General features: G+C 41.5%; 1 protein-coding gene and 1 long non-coding RNA gene across 2 annotated transcripts; both read right to left on the minus strand.

Annotated features, from left to right (window-relative positions):
- Nucleotides 1-4,597: 4,597 nt before the first annotated feature.
- On the minus strand, nt 4,598-6,963 carry LOC133965128 (potassium voltage-gated channel subfamily S member 2-like). Its single transcript, XM_062399535.1, has 2 exons — nt 6,631-6,963; nt 4,598-6,483 (listed from the first exon to the last, which is right to left on the minus strand). Exon 2 carries the CDS (start codon nt 6,479-6,481, stop codon nt 5,042-5,044), a length of 1,440 nt encoding a protein of 479 aa, XP_062255519.1. The 5' UTR covers nt 6,482-6,483; nt 6,631-6,963; the 3' UTR covers nt 4,598-5,041.
- Nucleotides 6,964-9,491: 2,528 nt separating this feature from the next.
- On the minus strand, nt 9,492-10,799 carry LOC133965314 (uncharacterized). Its single transcript, XR_009923863.1, has 6 exons — nt 10,365-10,799; nt 10,231-10,281; nt 10,046-10,090; nt 9,889-9,950; nt 9,711-9,768; nt 9,492-9,570 (listed from the first exon to the last, which is right to left on the minus strand). It is a non-coding gene; the product is annotated as an uncharacterized LOC133965314 (long non-coding RNA).
- Between the last annotated feature and the right edge of the window lie 6,597 nt (nt 10,800-17,396).

Here is a 17,396-nt window from a genome sequence, read left to right on the forward strand (position 1 = left end):
TTTTCAGTTTTGCACTACAGTGTGCTGTAAATGCTTGGTAGTGTGCAAGCAAATGCTTAGTTGTGTGTACTCAATGAATGGTATGTGTGTGTCATTTGAAAATATGGTCGTGTGTACCAAATGAAAACATGAGTTCTATTTTGTGAACAGGTAAGAGATTTGATGGCAAAGAGACATCTTGCAAAGGGAGTGTCAGGTTTAGCATTTTGTGTGTGAGGTTTTCAGTTTTGTGTGTGCAGTTTTGAGAAAGAAGTTATTGTTTTGAAAAATGTGTGTTAACAATTGTGAAAAACGGTATATTCCCTTCATGTCTCACAATATGTTATGTCATGTCCCACAGCTACTTGCAAGACATGTTTATCCTGCCATGGTGTGTGAGTTGTCACCTGACAACTGCACAGATCAAAAAATCCTGTCAACAGCTGCATTTTCTTTTGAACCAGCATCCTAACTCTATCATCTTTTCTCTGCTTAGTCTTCAAATGAATAGAAACAAAACCTGTATTTCTCTCAAGCCTTCAGCACTAACTGACGTAGATTATTTAACCATTTATTTTTCTTGTCCTTAAACTACAATGATATCATCACCACCTCTGCATTATGCAGACAATTTTTCATCCCATTCTGCAGGGTCACAAGCCTCGTGGTTGAAGGTAGCTCGATAGTCCTATACCTTGACTCATATTTCTTGTATTATTGTTGCAGAACACATATAACCTTTTTTATTATTGAATTTTTGCTATCGTCATCTCACCCTGCTTAGGTGCATTTCCACCTAGGCTCTCAGACACACTCCTGTTAAGGCTTTACAAATCAAACTGCTGCCCTGCTGTCCTTGGCACATCCTGGAGAAAACAAACTCCATATACATGCAAATACGTAGCCACCATAACCCATCACACACATAGACTGACAGAGTAGTGATCTGTATGCATCTCCTATCCGTTGCTCCTCTCACTTTAGGAAAAGTCAGATTGTTTCTGTTCTCTTTTCTCAACACCCCCACCACCCATCCAAGCATAATAATGGATCTAAGTCTGTCTGACTCTGTATCACTTGTGGGAGCAGCAGTGTAATGAGAAATACTTACAGTTCAATTTACCTTAATCAAAATCATTCTCAATGATCTGCAGGAAACATATTCTTAATACACCTGGTGCCTGTTAAGGTTGTCTGGTGACACAGCGAGAGGCTTCCCACAAGGTGACATGCTTTTAGTCTAAGCCAGTATTTAATTTGATATTTGATAAACTGCAACATTATGACTTAGATACTCCCGATATAAGACATATGAAAAGTATATAATTTACTCACATTAACCCCAACCCCATGTCCTGAGATAATGAAATTAGATCTTTTAGCTACACTGGCGGGGAGGCAATTAGGATGTTAGTCAGCTGGTCACTCGGTCTAGACTGATCATCTATGTCCTATGCATTTTTGTGGAGACATTCATGGTTGCTAGAGGATGAATCCTGAAGACTCTGGTGATCACCGACTTTTCCTCTTGTGCAAATGTTGCACACATTGTCTTGAAGGTACAGACCGTATATAACGCCCCTTTTACACTGGTAAAAAAAAACTATCAATATCTGGCTTTTGTCTGCAATGGGAAAGGATTCAATCAGTATTCACTTTGTCGTCAAATGACTGTGTTACGGACTTCAGCTCTAATTTGGCACACAGCAAGTGAGAGAGCGCCTCAAGTTTAGACATTGAACATGAAGCAAATCTCTACAGGAATACTTTTTGGCAGGTTTACCTGTGTTTCAAAAGCCTGCATAAACTTGCCAATTTAGGTGTAGAAGAGTGATACGGTTGGTGCAGACATTCACGTTTGTATGAATTATGAATTTGTTATCATTGTGAACAGCTCAGTATGTCATTTTAAACATGTCAATATTTTACATTAGCATTTAGCTCAGAGCACCGCTGGGCTGTATTGAGCACTCACAGCCTAGTTGAGAATGGGGAAGTTTCTATCCGATATATCTTTTATTTTTATTCCTTGCACTGTTAGTGGTGGCAGGTCAGCATAATTGCTTTGATCTTTATAAGACAAAGAAATACCCATTAGAATTAATGTATTAACTCAGAAATAAACATGGTAGAATGGTAAATAATGCAAAAGCCATGTTGAAAGACAAGTATACCCTGACTCATTACCTGCATTCTGGATCAGATCTGTAGATGATAATTTGTTTTGCCATGATCCATGCACTGAGAGATTATTTCTGGAGATGTTCAGTGATCATACACGCTGGTAGGAGGCAGAGAGTGTGTGTGTGTGTGTTTGTGTGTGTGTCTGGGGAGGGGTGTTGACAAGAAAAAATATAAAATTTTCCCCCACAGTTTAAAGCAAAGCGATAGAAACAGATGGTAATTTGCTACAACATTGAACGCCTGCTTAGTAACAGTTTTATATCGGCAATACAGAACAGACTGGAGATGACACTTGTGCTGGCAGCTTCAATAAGTTCCCCATTAGACACGCTGTCTGCCATGTTTGTGTACAGAGCACACAACAACACACACATGGAAGCACTAACACTATGTAGTTGCTATTCCTGTCAGCTCTGCATTAATAAGCCTGGTTTCTTTCCCACATTTTCATGTTGTTTTTCACTTGTCTTTGTTCACAACAGATGAAAAAGGAACCACTTTATTTCAACTTTACCAAGATCACAATACATTTGATGTTATTAATTAACTTGCTACTAAAAGTAGCTTGAATTATCAAGTACACCTATAAGGCTTAGATGATTTAAAAAATGCTCCCAAAGTGCCTTTATTCTTCTGCATGATGACGAAAAAAAATTGTGTTGATGAAACGTAGAAAATCATATTGGACTGGGTTTAAGCACTGCTGAACACTGGAATTGAAGAAAGCATACCATGCTCAACCATGGCCTTCCTCTGATGATATGGTCTGCCATCTGTCCTCAGGCGTTCCTTAAATCCATTATCACAGTAACAGGGTAATTAATGATACATCGAGACAAGGGAAGGCTGTGGTAGAGCCGGACATCTCCGTGTTCCTCCTCAGGAGTTACAGAGAACCACACACAAATAGAAAGCCCTGACTTTGGCTAAATCCACTAATCTTGTTACTGTAAATGCCATCCCAAAAAATTCTGTAAAAACCTTGCTCTCCCAGAAATGGGGAAGATTGGCTACTGCTCTTTGGTGGGAGGGGGGTATTCCTTTTTTGACATGTTAATATATCACCTGTTGTTATTGTGAACTAATCTGCTGATTTAATTACCATGTTACTTTGCAGCTGCTGTGGTGCCCTGGATTTACCCCTTGGGAAAAAGGCTTTAAAGGATCGGGAGTAAACAAGAAGAGACTGATGTAACCGGCCTCAGAAAATAACTATAATTTCAAATGACCTCATCAGAAATACAGTTAAAAAATAACCAGTAATACAGTAATGGTCGACCTATGTGCCACTCTCTAATATTGTATGATGTGGTATGTAGATTCAAAAGGCTCACAGATAGTTTTTGATTAATTTAAGCATGATCAACAATACTATTGTCTACACATATTTAACTTGGGACAATGCATTTCAAATTGTCCCTCGGTGAATGAATCACATACGTTTGATTGATTACTTAAGTTAGTGAAATAAATATAAATGTATAAATAACCTGTAATCACAGAAAAACTATTGAAGAAGATTCTGCCAATGTTTTTTTCCAAACACTATCATGAAGATTCACCACAGAATAAAAAAATTGTTTTTCTCATTTTAACAACTGGCTGCAAATTAAAATTATCTTTATATTAAAGCTCTGAAATTAAGTGCACTTGACTGTACAAAATTGTGAAATGACAAAAGTATTGACTTTTTAGAGTTGAAGCAAACTTGTATCAAATAACTCTTCATTCTTTAAACTGAAATCAATGCCACTAAGTGAGTGCTCTCTGTTGAATTCCTGCTACTGCGTCCCTGAGAGGGCTGTTTTTGCCTCAGTGACCACAGGCAGGGAGATGGTCTGCATGACTTCCCTCTGCCCTAGTGGAATAGATCAGGCTTGATAAAAGGAGGCTTATGCAGGTTCTCTCTGCCATTTGCATCCTAAGTTTGAGGAAAGGAGACAAAGGTTTTACATCAGATACTGTGAAAGGAAAGAGTAGGTCTATGTGAACAGTATTCTCTAAAGGCACTGGTACGCACCTAGTATGTCTGCATTTGTTCTGTCAAATAAAGCAAAAAGTTTTAGTGCCCATAATGTGTAACTGTAGGTTTTATACATTCATACAGTTTTGATAATACATATGTTGCTTTCAATTAATTGTTAAATACAGGACATTTTATTAGGAAAATCTATTCAGTAAATAACTGAAATTGTGATGCAGCCAGAAAAATAAAATCCTTAGAAGAACAAAATGCATTCAACATGCCATCTCTGAATGTTGTTGCTATGCCTGTCAAACCGTTTCAGATATTGTGTCAGTCACTCATATAAAACCCTCTTTACCCCGTCAGGCTTACATGTATTATCTCAATAAATAAGACACACTTAGGAAGACTGGGAGACCCTTGTTCTGCACATACAAAAATCAAGAAAGTGTGTTATGTTTTTCTTGTTTAATACACTCTTCTTTGGAACAACACATTTTAAGTTGTCTTGTTGCAACACCACAATTACATGTCAACACTCTTCAAAATAAAAAATATGCAGCTAGAGTTACTTTCAGACAGATTTGATCACGACAAGTATAGCTGGAGGGTGGACAATAGTGTGGCACCTTGTAGGACTGTAAACAACTGTAGAATCCTCTGTCTTATTAAACAGTTTTAATTTTGGGCTTGTTGGGTGAGGGACCATGTCGATGCACAGTGAGATATTATATTCAGGCTGTCCTGTACAGTTGCTTATATTCTCATTGTCACTGACATATAGATCAACACATTATTGCACTGAGCTACATAGAGGCAAACGGTCAGAAGGGAGGTGTGCTTCAGCACCCCGGACAGCTCCCCATGCAGCTGTGTCACCCAACGTGACCGGGCGCCCCTGAGCAAAGTGTTTCAGTGGATTGATTCATTCAGACTGTGTTCACTGGGTGAACTCCGACTCATGTTTGACAAGCTCGCCATCAAGGATTTCACTTTGTGAGCATAATAGTTCCGTAGGTTGACCGAGGGCACCTCTTTTATCCCCTTGTCGAAATCACAGCTCCTCATTGCGATCTCCAGCTGCTTTTGTTTCTTATAGAACAGGGAGAATTTATTGAAAATAAGCGTAATCGGAAGCACTACTACCAATATCCCAGCCAGGATGCACGCCGAGGCGGTAAGCTTGCCCGCAATGGACACTGGTACCACGTCTCCGTACCCAACGGTGGTCATGCTGACGGTGGCCCACCACCAGCACGCCGGGATGGTAGAGAGATCCTCGCTGTCCTCTTTCTCCACCGTGTAAGCCATGACAGAGAAAAACGAAACTCCGACTGCCAGGTAGAGAAGCAACAGGCCCACCTCTTTGTAGCTGTTCCTGAGGGTGGCCCCCAGGGAGCGCAGCCCTGTAGAGTGACGGGCCAGTTTCAAGATGCGGAAAATCCTCATCAGCCTCAGCACTTGCGCAACGCGTCCAAGGTTGGCGAGCGCCGGGCTGCTCTCCACCACCAGGTTAATTATGAGTGTCAGGTAAAACGGAAGTATGGACACCAAATCTATAGCGTTTAATGGGTGCTCGAAAAAATGTAGAAGATCTGGCGCCACCACGAACCTGGCGACCAGCTCCAAAGTGAACCAGCCGATGCCAAAGTGCTCCACAATCTCGAAACGCGGGTCCTCCGTGGGCTGCCCCTCGCTGTCCAACAGGCTGAACTCGCTCATACTGTTCATGCACATAGTGGCTATGGAGCCAAGCACCACAATGATAGAGAGGATGCTGATGAGGCGGCTGGGCACAGAGTAGCCCGGGTTATCTAGCATTAACCAGATGCGCCTCCGTGCGCTCCCGAGCAGCTGCTTGTCGAACTTGGTGGCGTCGTTGTAAAACTCCAACAGCTCGTCAAAAGATGAGGTGGTGCTGCCTTCATCGCTCCGGTCCTCCCAGTCCTCTCGCTCTTGGACAATTTTCTTACAGTGGTAGGCGCTGCTGCAGCAGGAGTCGATGAAGAACTCGTTGATGCCCCAGTACTCTATCTCCTGGCTGAAGGAGAAGATGCACAGCTCGGCCATGACATGCAGCCGCCCCGTGTTGTAGAAATTGAGCACGTAAGGGAAGAGAGCCGGGTTCCTGTCGAAATAAAACTCCTTAGCTGTGTCGTCGTAGTCGTCGCACAGCTCCAGTATGGATTCTTTGGACTGACAGTGGAGCAGACGCGCAAGCCTCGTTTCGGGGAACCGAGAGAGAGTGTCGGACAGGAGACGCTTCTTGAAGCCGCCCACGTTGATGTGGATGGCGGCGTTGTCATCCAAGTTAGCCCCGCCGCGCGGTTCCCCCAAGACGTGACCTGTCATGTCTGAAGAGAGACATAACACAGATGGTCTTAAAAGTGAAACACAGAAATTATGCCAATTTTTGTTGGACCAAAACAGTAACAAATTCCAAACAGTAACTAGAAGGGCAGATATTTGTCTTCGTTGAAACAAAGACACATGCAACTTACTTTACAGCGAAGCTGGTTCCCTGAATCCTCCTACAAGACTCCCCTGCGTTTCTACTCCGTAGATTGCATGTTGCCGTTTGGGTGGAGGAAATGAGGCAATTTGTGAAAAAAAGGCAGAGACATAAATTCCCCAGACAGACGCGTCTGTGCGTCAGGTTGATTGTCTCAGCTTCAGCAGAGGAAAGGGAAGCCTGTTCCTATTCAGCACGATGTCAAATATGATGTTGCCTCCTCAAAGAAAACAGAAATGATGTCCCTACCTCTAATAAATGTGGCTTGTTGAGGCATGGTACTGCGTATGACAGGTTTTCACATCTTAAGCCACAGGTATGAGCCGCCGAAGCTGATACACGCCCTTGCCGACGCTTTTGTTTGTGCGAGGGAATTCCCATCTCTCTCTCTCTCTCTCTCTCTCTCTCTCTCTCTCTCTCTCCATTCTATCTATCAGCAACACGTAGCTCTCCCTCTGCACCGCCCTTCAGCATCGAATGGTACCGAGGGGCGAGGCGCAGCTCCTGGAGGAGAGGGAGTCTCTAAGTAACCATCACACGAAAAACACATCCAGACATGAGTAGGGGAGGAATAGTGGCAGTAAAATCAAGTTGAAACAAAAAGATCACAAGCCCATGAAAGACATGTATTATAAGACAGTATACCTGCAGTAATTTATGTTGCACAATAAAGTGCAAGGGCTCACAAGACTGGCCAAAATAAATACATATACAGAGATAAATATCTAGACCTGCTTCACACCATTGATCACAAGATTCTTTTACAGAGACTGGAACATTAGGGACATAAAGGAAAAGACTGGTTTAAGTCATACTTATCAAATGGATTACAATTATATTATTGTTAACAATGACTCCCAACCCGATCTCATCAGAAAACGTTCAGTGGCAACGTTGGTCCACTTGGAACGACGTTACCATCTCACAATCTGGTCTCTCAGAGTGTGAGATGGTAACATTTTGTCAGCCCATTGTTTTGCATTGGCGTGTTCTCACGTCACGTGACTCACAAGCTCCCGTCTGCGGAGAGGAAAACATGGCGGATATTCCTTGTTTTCTCAGATAAAAATATAGTTTTGTAACTTAGTTTGGGCATAAAAATACATTCTGACACCATTTCTAGCGAGAAATGTGCTCTTTGCTTCCACAGTCTTCAGCCAGTTCGTGCTTATGATAAATATTTTAATAGTTATCACGAATGTTTTTATCATTGCTATGAGGGTTGCTATGACGCTGCCATGCCAGCACGGCTCAGCGTGCTGTTTAAATCACCGTCCCTGCGTGGTGTCCTTCAGTGATCGTGAATGTTATTCACGTCATATAATATTAATATTTGAGGCTAGATTACACCTCTAATGCGAAGGATCCTGCGAGACCGTTCATCCCGAAGGGGGACCGACTGCGCCACGGACGGACTGGGCGAGCGGAACTGACGTGTGGCTTTTAGTAAACATCCGGACCTTTAAAGGCCAAATTATACTTGTGTTGCACGGACGCAACACGCCCCTTTCGAGCCCTCTGGCGGCTTGCGTGCGTCCGCCAATTTTTCTAACTATACCACAAAACGACGCGGGCCTCACGCAGCCCGCAAGGCTTGTGAATGGTCGGCTGACTACATCCCGTCCGGAGTCTAGTTTCCGGTTTCATGCCCCACAATACGCGGAAATCACGGAAGATTTAGAAGAACGAATATGGACCAAATAGAAGAGCACTTGGCAGAAGAGATCCGAAAGTATGACCACTTGTATAACCCGTCACTGACTGGCCGATTTGTCCGCCAGATATAGGCTATGAGGAGCCGGAGTGGCGATGTAAATAAACATTCAACGAAGAAGAAGACGTCTCTTCTTTGTGTGTTTTGTTTTCGAAAAAAAAAGTTACTCCGCCTGGTGTTCTGGCGGTGAATTGCGTTGCAACATGCGCAACACGTTTAGGAAGCATAAACCAAAACGGATCCGTCGATGCAGCTGGGTGGCCTTCCGCGGTTGCAGTCGCAGGACTATAATTAGGCCTTAACTCTGGGCTGCGTAGTAACCACCGAGCGCTTGGAAGACAAACGATGTCCTCTTCCTTCTGTCAGGTGAGTAGTTTATTGTTTTTAAAGATCGTTACGATCTAGGTTTACAGTCCGAGTGCTGAGACAGCGGATGCGGAGTCCATTGATACACACAATGCTAATCTTCAGCTAATACGCCATTGTTAGCCACATGCTACAGCCCACCGTAGCCTGTGCTACCTGGGAGGTGAATACATGGTTGTTGAAACCAGTTCAAGACGCTTAGCTCATCACTGAGGGACGCTACAATATAAATATAAACATGAATTTGATTTATGAATGCTTTAGATTAATAAGGAGTGTATTTCTCTACCATTACTCCAAAATATCAGATCAATTTGGTTTAATGTATAGTATGCAATATGACAATAATGTTTCCATGTTATGGAGTTGCAATTCATTTTATAAAACAATTCCTATGTTCTGTTTTTTAATCAAGGAGGATCCAAGTGAAGCTACAGGAGTTTCATTAACGTCAATAACTTGGACCGAACACTTTGTTCCAAGTGCCCCTGGCTGCAGCTCGCAGATCGAGGAGGAGCTTAAATTTCCCTAAATGTGGGCTGGTCTAAACGTTTCGCTCGAGCTCGGGGGCACCATCTTGTGGCGCAGATCCGGCAGCACATTCTCAAACGTCAATACAGCACAGCACAATGACTTAGAGACATACTTTTAACTTGTCAAATGTCTTTTTTTACTATGAAAAATTAATAAATAAATATATATAAAAACCAGACACATATTATTTTGAACACTCAATTATATTAGCTAAGTCAAATAAACCAGACAGAGGACTTTGCATCATTGATTTTTTTTATTTTCACCATCCTTCCAACCCTGTTCCCGGTTTGCAATTTGTCAATTTCCCAGCGTCTATAAAGGAAACAGATTGCAGTTCTTATAGGCACAATAACAATGCAAGATGTAAAACAGATAATTGAAATAAGTGGAGGGATTACGATTTGGTCTAGCAATAGTTGACTACAAGACTAATTAATCACATGACCTCTCACCTGTAGCCCTCCTTCCACTCGTCGCCGTTTCCTGTCCTGCAATCGGTCTTCTTCAGACCTTAGTGATTTAATGACAACATACATTCACTATGAAAACATTCATGTTGGTCTGTTGACAGTGAGTAAAACTGTTTTTTTTTGTGATTTGATTCAAAAGTGTGATATTCAGGGCACTTACGGCATGGGGAAGTTCTGCAGGAGAGTGAGACACCACCATCTCCTAATTTGCAGCATGTTTTCCTTTGAAGAAGGAAATGCAGGAAGATGTTAATATGTTGTAAAAAAAAAAATAACACCTTGTACACTAAGCATAATGTGTCACGATTTACACATACCTCGCTGAAATCGCACTTGGCCCCCATTACAATGTACAGAGTGTACTGTAAGTCAAGAGGTACTGGTTAATATAATGTCAGGCGTATTCCCAATGATAAATTTTTTTCAATACAAATTAATGTGGTTTTAATGTAGCAAGCAAACATTTTTACAGCAATGCTATAACATGCTGATTAGGTCTTACCATCAAAACAAACACGTCGCAGTTGTTGGAGAACTCTTGCTTTGTTAGGCCCTGGGGTGTGAACAATGTATTTTAATAAAAGTATGGCAAGAAAATAGTAAAAAGTTAGCAAATGCTATTATGTAATGTCTCACCTGGACATCATCCACACCAAGCTCTCTCCAGGGGCCAGAAGAGAGGCTGTGAGCTACGTGTCTGTACAAATAATAAGCGAAGTAAATAAAAGTAACTCAATTCAATCAACTTTTGATTGAAAAGCATGCATAAACACTTGGAACAAAGCTTGAACTGAAGAAGGAAGAGGTTGGAACTTCAAATAAAAAAGTTTTCATAACGGGCTTAAACAGAACTGCCCAACTCAAAAAGATAAATAGTTCTGTTTCCATCTGTTTAAGGAATGAAAATTGTTGGAATATGGAATGGAATATTTTAGATCAAATAAAAACAGAACCATTGATTAAAACCAACAAAAGGACAAGTGGTTTAAAACAGAACTACCACTGTCCAGATGGGATTATGTGAGTTGCCCTAAAAACCTGAATAGACTGGTTCTACTCTCATCTCTCCAACCGCTGCCCAAGAGGGAATCTAGGAAGAAAATCTCCCTAGCCAGTGGCCTCAGTATCTGTTAAATATTTCAATTCAAATATAACCAGTTGCAGTGAGTTGTGTAATGTTCCTGGAATCCCAGCAGAACTCACATGGATATAATTATAGAAAAACATTCAAATCAGCAATGAGCAACTTGTTGTGTAAAGAAAAAAAGGAAGAAAATATAAAAAGGTGGGAAAATAATCCACTGCAGACTGGCTGCATTATCCTGTAAAAAGACAACGATAGCTGAATATTAAATGCTCAAACTTCACTCAATAAAGCAAAACTTTTAAACAAATTACCGGAAGGTGATCCAGGGGGTTCCTCGATGATGGTGGGAACCAAGAGGAAATCTCTTACTCTCAAAATATATTGACTGTTGAACTAGACTATCCAATCATTTTGAATTAAATATTTCACAGGAGTTACACTACCTTCTCAATCATTTTGAGACAAGAGTTCAGGATCTAGTAGAACACATAAACACAAATTATTGAAAGATTTTGAAAAATACTACATAAACCATATCAGCACAGCACATTCTCTATGCCTACCATTCCCTCCATGTCCTGCTGCAAACCCAGAGTCCAAAAGTCAAAGCGGGTCAGGATGATATTATTCACCATTGCAAGGTGCTGAGTGTGACTTTTGGTCTCATCCAAGACATGAGACAGCTAGTGCAAGAAAACAAAGTCTTTATACATGTATGATTATATGAGTGACATTCATAGATAACCACAGTGGCACAATGGTTAACTTTACCAGTTGTTCCTGGCTGTCTTGGAGTTTCTGTCCCCAGTATGCTCTGTGTGCTGAAAACTTTTGGAGACTAGGGAAGTGTCCATGAGGTCTCTGCTCACTGTCATCATTTACTAGTGTAGAAAGCAACAACCGAAAAATTAAATTAAGTGTGAAATGTCACATTTCTCATTTGATTGATGTGCAAAATAGAGCCATGACTCACACTCTTGAGAGTCTTCTTGTTCTTTCCCATATGACCCAGTTGACATCATGGCTGATGGGGAGTGAGCTATAGGAAAAACATGCAACAAACTTTATTGTCTAAAGTAGATGAAGACGACAAATGTGCATAATTATTCAATTCCATACCTAAGACTACCCTTCCATAGGTGTCAAACTGCAATGAAACATCTGGAGGAACAATCTTGCTGTACTGATTTTTGATTGTTTGGTTTCTTGCCATGTTGTAATGGTGGAGAATGTTTCTTTGTAGAAAAATGTGTGTTGATGGGGTTGTCTGATTTAAAAAGTAGTTGTTTTTTCTCATCCCTGAAAACAGCTGCTTGGCACACTGGCTGTTAATTAGACCAGCAAGTTCAGGAACAAGCTCCAGTTTTCTTAGAACTTCACACTGGTCTTTGCTGTTCCCTTGGTGGAACACATCGTTTAAAGCAAAATGCTGTGAAGATCCAGTAAGAGGGTGACCATCTTTGTCAGCTGGCTTTTTTTGAAATTTCAGCCAGGGCAAGCTGACATGGACCTTTCCCTCCGAGGCCTGCTTCACGTTTTCTGGGGTGGGATCCAGTAACCTTCCCTGAAAAGGGGCAAATATTCCTGGCTGCCTGTGGTTGGCATGCAGTGCCAGTCCCCTGGCATAATCATACACAGCCACATTGGGGAGGTGTTTCCAGGACAGCAAGAGGTCGACAAAGTCACGTGGACTCTCTGCTCTAAGGTTCAATTTTACTGAAAAGACAACCCCACATGGGCAAGTGATAACTGCCCAACCACCTGTGAAACAGAAAAAAACAGTAATAACTGACATTAGGAGCATGTATAGCTAACCAACTACATAATGATAAGTAATTTCTTTAACACAACAATGTATAACAAAGTGAAAATATCTTCAACATTCCATATCATTTCACTTACCAGAAGCACCCCACACTTTCTCAAACACCTTGTTGTAGGTGACACTACTAGACATTTTGTCAGACAGTCTCATAACCATATCTATCTTGGACCCCTTATCATCCACACCACACTGTTTGCACAGTGCCCTGACCTCCTGTACCTGTTGTGAACATGCAATTAAGTTGATATTGTTAATATAGCATAAACACATTTTTTATTAGCATAAAGAAGTGGATTTGGCATATTTCATCAACTCATTCACCTTCAGGTTCACAAGCTCATCTGTCAGCCGTTCCTCATTCATTTTTTCATCATCATTAAAGTTATCATCTCCATCCGTTTTGGGGCTTTGCAATTTTTCGTATTCTGTGTTCAACACAGAATTTGACCTCCGGGTATGTGGGCCAATCCAGGGGGCCCAGTGATTATAACTTGGTGGCACAACAAAAGGGTTCTTCCGTCCATCTTTGTGAACAAATGTGATGAGTATTAGAGTATTAGTATTATCATAATTACAACATTAAACACATTTTAATATACTTTACTCTCTCTCCAACTGTTCTTTAGCTGTTCTGTCTTTTGACGAGACTTACATGGAATTAATCCCCGACTGAGCATTTCTGTGGCCACAGTGTTCCAGAAATGGTCCATGTCAACATTTCCATCATAGCCTTCAGGTGGACTTGGGATGTCACTCACTGTTAAAACAATAGTTTGTTATTCATAGCACAATCACTAAAAAAACACTCCGAACACGACATTTTGATGCATGGTTATACAAGGGCATGGGTAATATGATGTTACACAATACAGAGACAGATAAGGTGCTATACAAACAATGAAGCTAACATATGTGAAATAATAGCATAACTCACCTGGCATATTGAAAACCCCTTTTCTGTGGAGGTCCATAACAACAACTGCTGGGTTGTTTCCACATGACACACAACTGTACGTGTATTCATGGTCGGTCAGGGCCTCAAAGTGGAGGTATGCCTGCAATACTCTTTCTTTGTTTGGAAAGGACACCTTTTCCGTTGTCTCTATAATTTCTATCACTTTGCTGATAGCTGTATGGGTCTGGAAAATTATGAGAAACAGGAGTATTCCAATGTTATAACATTTCAAAATAAAAGTAATAAATTTTGTAAGAGTTGCATCTTCAATCGTCATTTATTTTACAGAAATTATCTGTAATGAATACATTTTAATAAAAGAGGAACAAGCAATGATATCTTATCATTAGTGTGTTTGCGGTAGCAAAGCACATCTAAGTCCCGTTGACATTATTATTCTCCCCACATTTTTTCGTGTGTGTGTGTCTGTGAGAGAGAGAGAGAGAGAGAGAGAGAGAGAGAGTACCTGTAGTGCATTCCTGACCATCAGGCACAAGTGCAGAGACAGGATGATGTGGTCATCAAAGTTGTGGATACCCTCCTCCCACTCCTGGTATCTGTAAATCATGCCACAGTTCAGGCATGGTTTCCTGTATGTTGATATTCCTAAAAACACAGTCCAACCAAAGATCATGATTATTGCTTTTATGTCATTTGAGATTAGTAGAAATATTTTTTCTTTTTCTCATGTAGGCTACATATAAATTATGTCACCCATTAACTGATAAGAACACAATAGAAAGTCCTGTGATGGTACCAACCTTCAACTACACCTGTGCTTGTCAGGATCTTGCCTTTCGCTGTTATCAGATGTTCACAGAGTGTGTATTCACATTCTACACACTTTGTTTCTCTGGGGATAAGGTGCTTAGGAAAGCTGTCGTCTCTTCTCCCCTCTCTCGACTGCTCTATGAGAGCCTGGGGTATATTTGCCGGGAGCTTTTTGTTGTTGAGGAGGTATTTAAGCATCCTTGCGATTTTTCTGTCAACTGGTGGATAACTGTCCTCAGAGTCGCTGTCGTATTGGACTGTGCTGATCTCGGTAAGATTAAGTGTCTCTTCCTCTGTGCTCTTCACCTTCCTAAAAAGCTCCCTCTTTGTTACAAACAGATGCCATTTAGCAACAGCTTTATGGATACAGGATTGTCTCTCTTTAGAGCAGGGCCCACGCAGGTGTTTTGCTTTGCATCATATGCCACAATAACTCTTCCCAACCTGCTGTGGTATGTTACCTTTTTTTCATAAACAGATATATGAAATTTAGATGGTGGACCACCTACAGTCAAGTGCACAGACAGAGGCACACCCTCAGCATCAGCATTTTTTTGGAAACGCAAGAGGCCGGCCTTACGCTCCTCACCAAACCACTTGTTTTCCATCATTCTTTCCAAGGCCTCACCTTGAAGTGTCACGGTTTGACCGTCAGTGCGTGGGCAATACAATAATGATTGGATGTGGTGGCACTCGAAAGGCAACATCCCGCTCCTTTGAGCAAAGTCAGCATTCAAACGACACTGGTCGACCTCACAGATGATCTTCTGTGCTGGCCCCCACATATTCTTGATTACATGTATGGGTGTTGCAGGACCACAAAAAGATTTTTCAACTGCAAACACACCATGTGTGCCATCGATACACTGACAGGCCAAAAATCTGTCCTTCGTTATTGTCTCAAGGAGGTTGGTGTGTTTTCTCCTGCTGTGTGTTTTGAAGTTTTTTTTGTTTAAAATCAACTTGCAATGAGGACAACAGAATTTATTTTGCTCACTTGATACTTTAGTGGCAGTGGAACATTCTGCAGGAGCCAATGGGAGCTGAGCGAGGGCCACAGGGAGCTGAGGGACCTTAGCGAGGGCCACGGGGAGCTGAGGGAGGGCCACGGGGAGCTGAGGGACCTTAGCGACCTTAGCGAGGGCCACGGGGAGCTGAGGGAGGGCCACGGGGAGCTGAGGGAGGGCCAAGATTCATACTTGTGAAAAAATACAAAGTAGTTCATTTGTGTAATATTTTAGATAAGCACCTTTCTGTTTCACTGACGAATGGCCTTTTACATGGTAGTTGACCTTAAATTTTGCACCCACGTATTTACAGAAGGGACAGTGGAACAGTTCACTGTTGGTGATCTTATTAATGTTTGGTGTATCACCATCCATAAGTATAGTAATGTGTCTCTATATATCAGAGGGGAAAAGAATAAACATTAAAAGGCACAGCATCACTTAAACCCCTGCTAAAACATAACTTTTACCATCTGAAATTGTTATCTTTTTTACCACATTGACGTCATCGGGGGTGGCCTCAGGAAGAGGATACTTCAAATGAGCCTGAGCTTGAGCATGAGAGGCCTCCAGCCCAGGATGTGGGGCTCCATGTAGTGGGGGGGACCGCAGTGGGACACCTGTCACGCACATACACACACACACACACGCACGCACATGTATGAAGGCAACACAAGGTCAATCAAAGTAGCTGTGGGTAACAAATGGACACACATAATGAATAAAGGAATGTATTTCATTACATTTATTTTGACCACTGTCAATGCAGAATTCCAATTTCAAAATGTAATGCACTATGCAAAGAATAAGGCCATGCATTAGATGTCGATATTGGAATCCTGTTATTATGCCTTATCATACTCTAATTCCAGTGAATGATTTATTGATTACCTTCTTTATTTCTCTCAGACATACTATAGGGTAGAAACACACACAAATATAGCGCATTAGGTACTGTTTTTATAAACCTGGATATGAAATATGATTTTTTTTAAGCATTGCAGTGAACCTACCTGACCAGAGAAAATCAGGACACTGACAGTGACAGACAGACAGACAGACAGACAGACAGACAGACAGACAGACAGACAGACAGACAGACAGACAGGCAGGCAGGCAGGCAGACAGACAGACAGACAGACAGACAGACAGACAGACAGACAGACAGACAGACAGACAGACAGTAGTTCTTAAAAGAACTGTTGGTTTTGTAATGTGTGTGTTATGTGGTGCAATGTGGTGCAATGTGGTTGTGCAGTGTGCGTGTGCGAGCTGTGGTAGGATGGCGATACAATGTAGGCAAATCTGGAGGGGAAAAGCAAAATTTAAATCAGGTTTCAATGTTTCACGAAATATATTTCACCAATGTGGTTTTAGAGAATATTACCATGATAAGCCCAAAATATTGGAGTTTATTTAATTGTCGTCATATATGGACGCCATGCACAAAAGGGTTAAAAAAGCTGGAAAAACACTGCCTAAATGCTATTATTCAAATGACCTCATGACATAAACATTAGGCCTATGCATGTTACTTGCATGAATATTTTAATTATCAACTTGTTGGTCTATCCATACATTAGTTTACAATGTACACGAACAGAGAGCGGCAACTTACCTCTAGGCAGAAAAGCGCGCAGTATTATGGACTCAGACGGAAATACGATCTCCCGCTTTTTTGCTTAAACGTTTAGACCAGCCCACATTTAGGGAAAATTAAGCTCCTCCTCGATCTGCGAGCTGCAGTCAGGGGTTCCTCGTTTGTTTTGCTTGATGAAGAGCAGGAAGGGCAGCCTGGAGAGAAAGAGAAGCCGGGTTGAGCCCACTACCATCATCCACGTACCACGAGGAAGATGAGGGAGAGAAATGATCCTACCATTAAAGAGGTACTTTTAAGTTACATACCAGAAACACCATTTTATATAATATGCCAAATATACATTTTAATAAAATCCCCAAAGTACGCTTGCTGACATACAAGTTAATATCACACTGAAAGAATTTTGATCAATCATGCTTCCCT

The sequence above is a fragment of the Platichthys flesus genome, chromosome 11, assembly GCF_949316205.1.
Source record: "Platichthys flesus chromosome 11, fPlaFle2.1, whole genome shotgun sequence".
NCBI lineage: Eukaryota > Metazoa > Chordata > Actinopteri > Pleuronectiformes > Pleuronectidae > Platichthys > Platichthys flesus.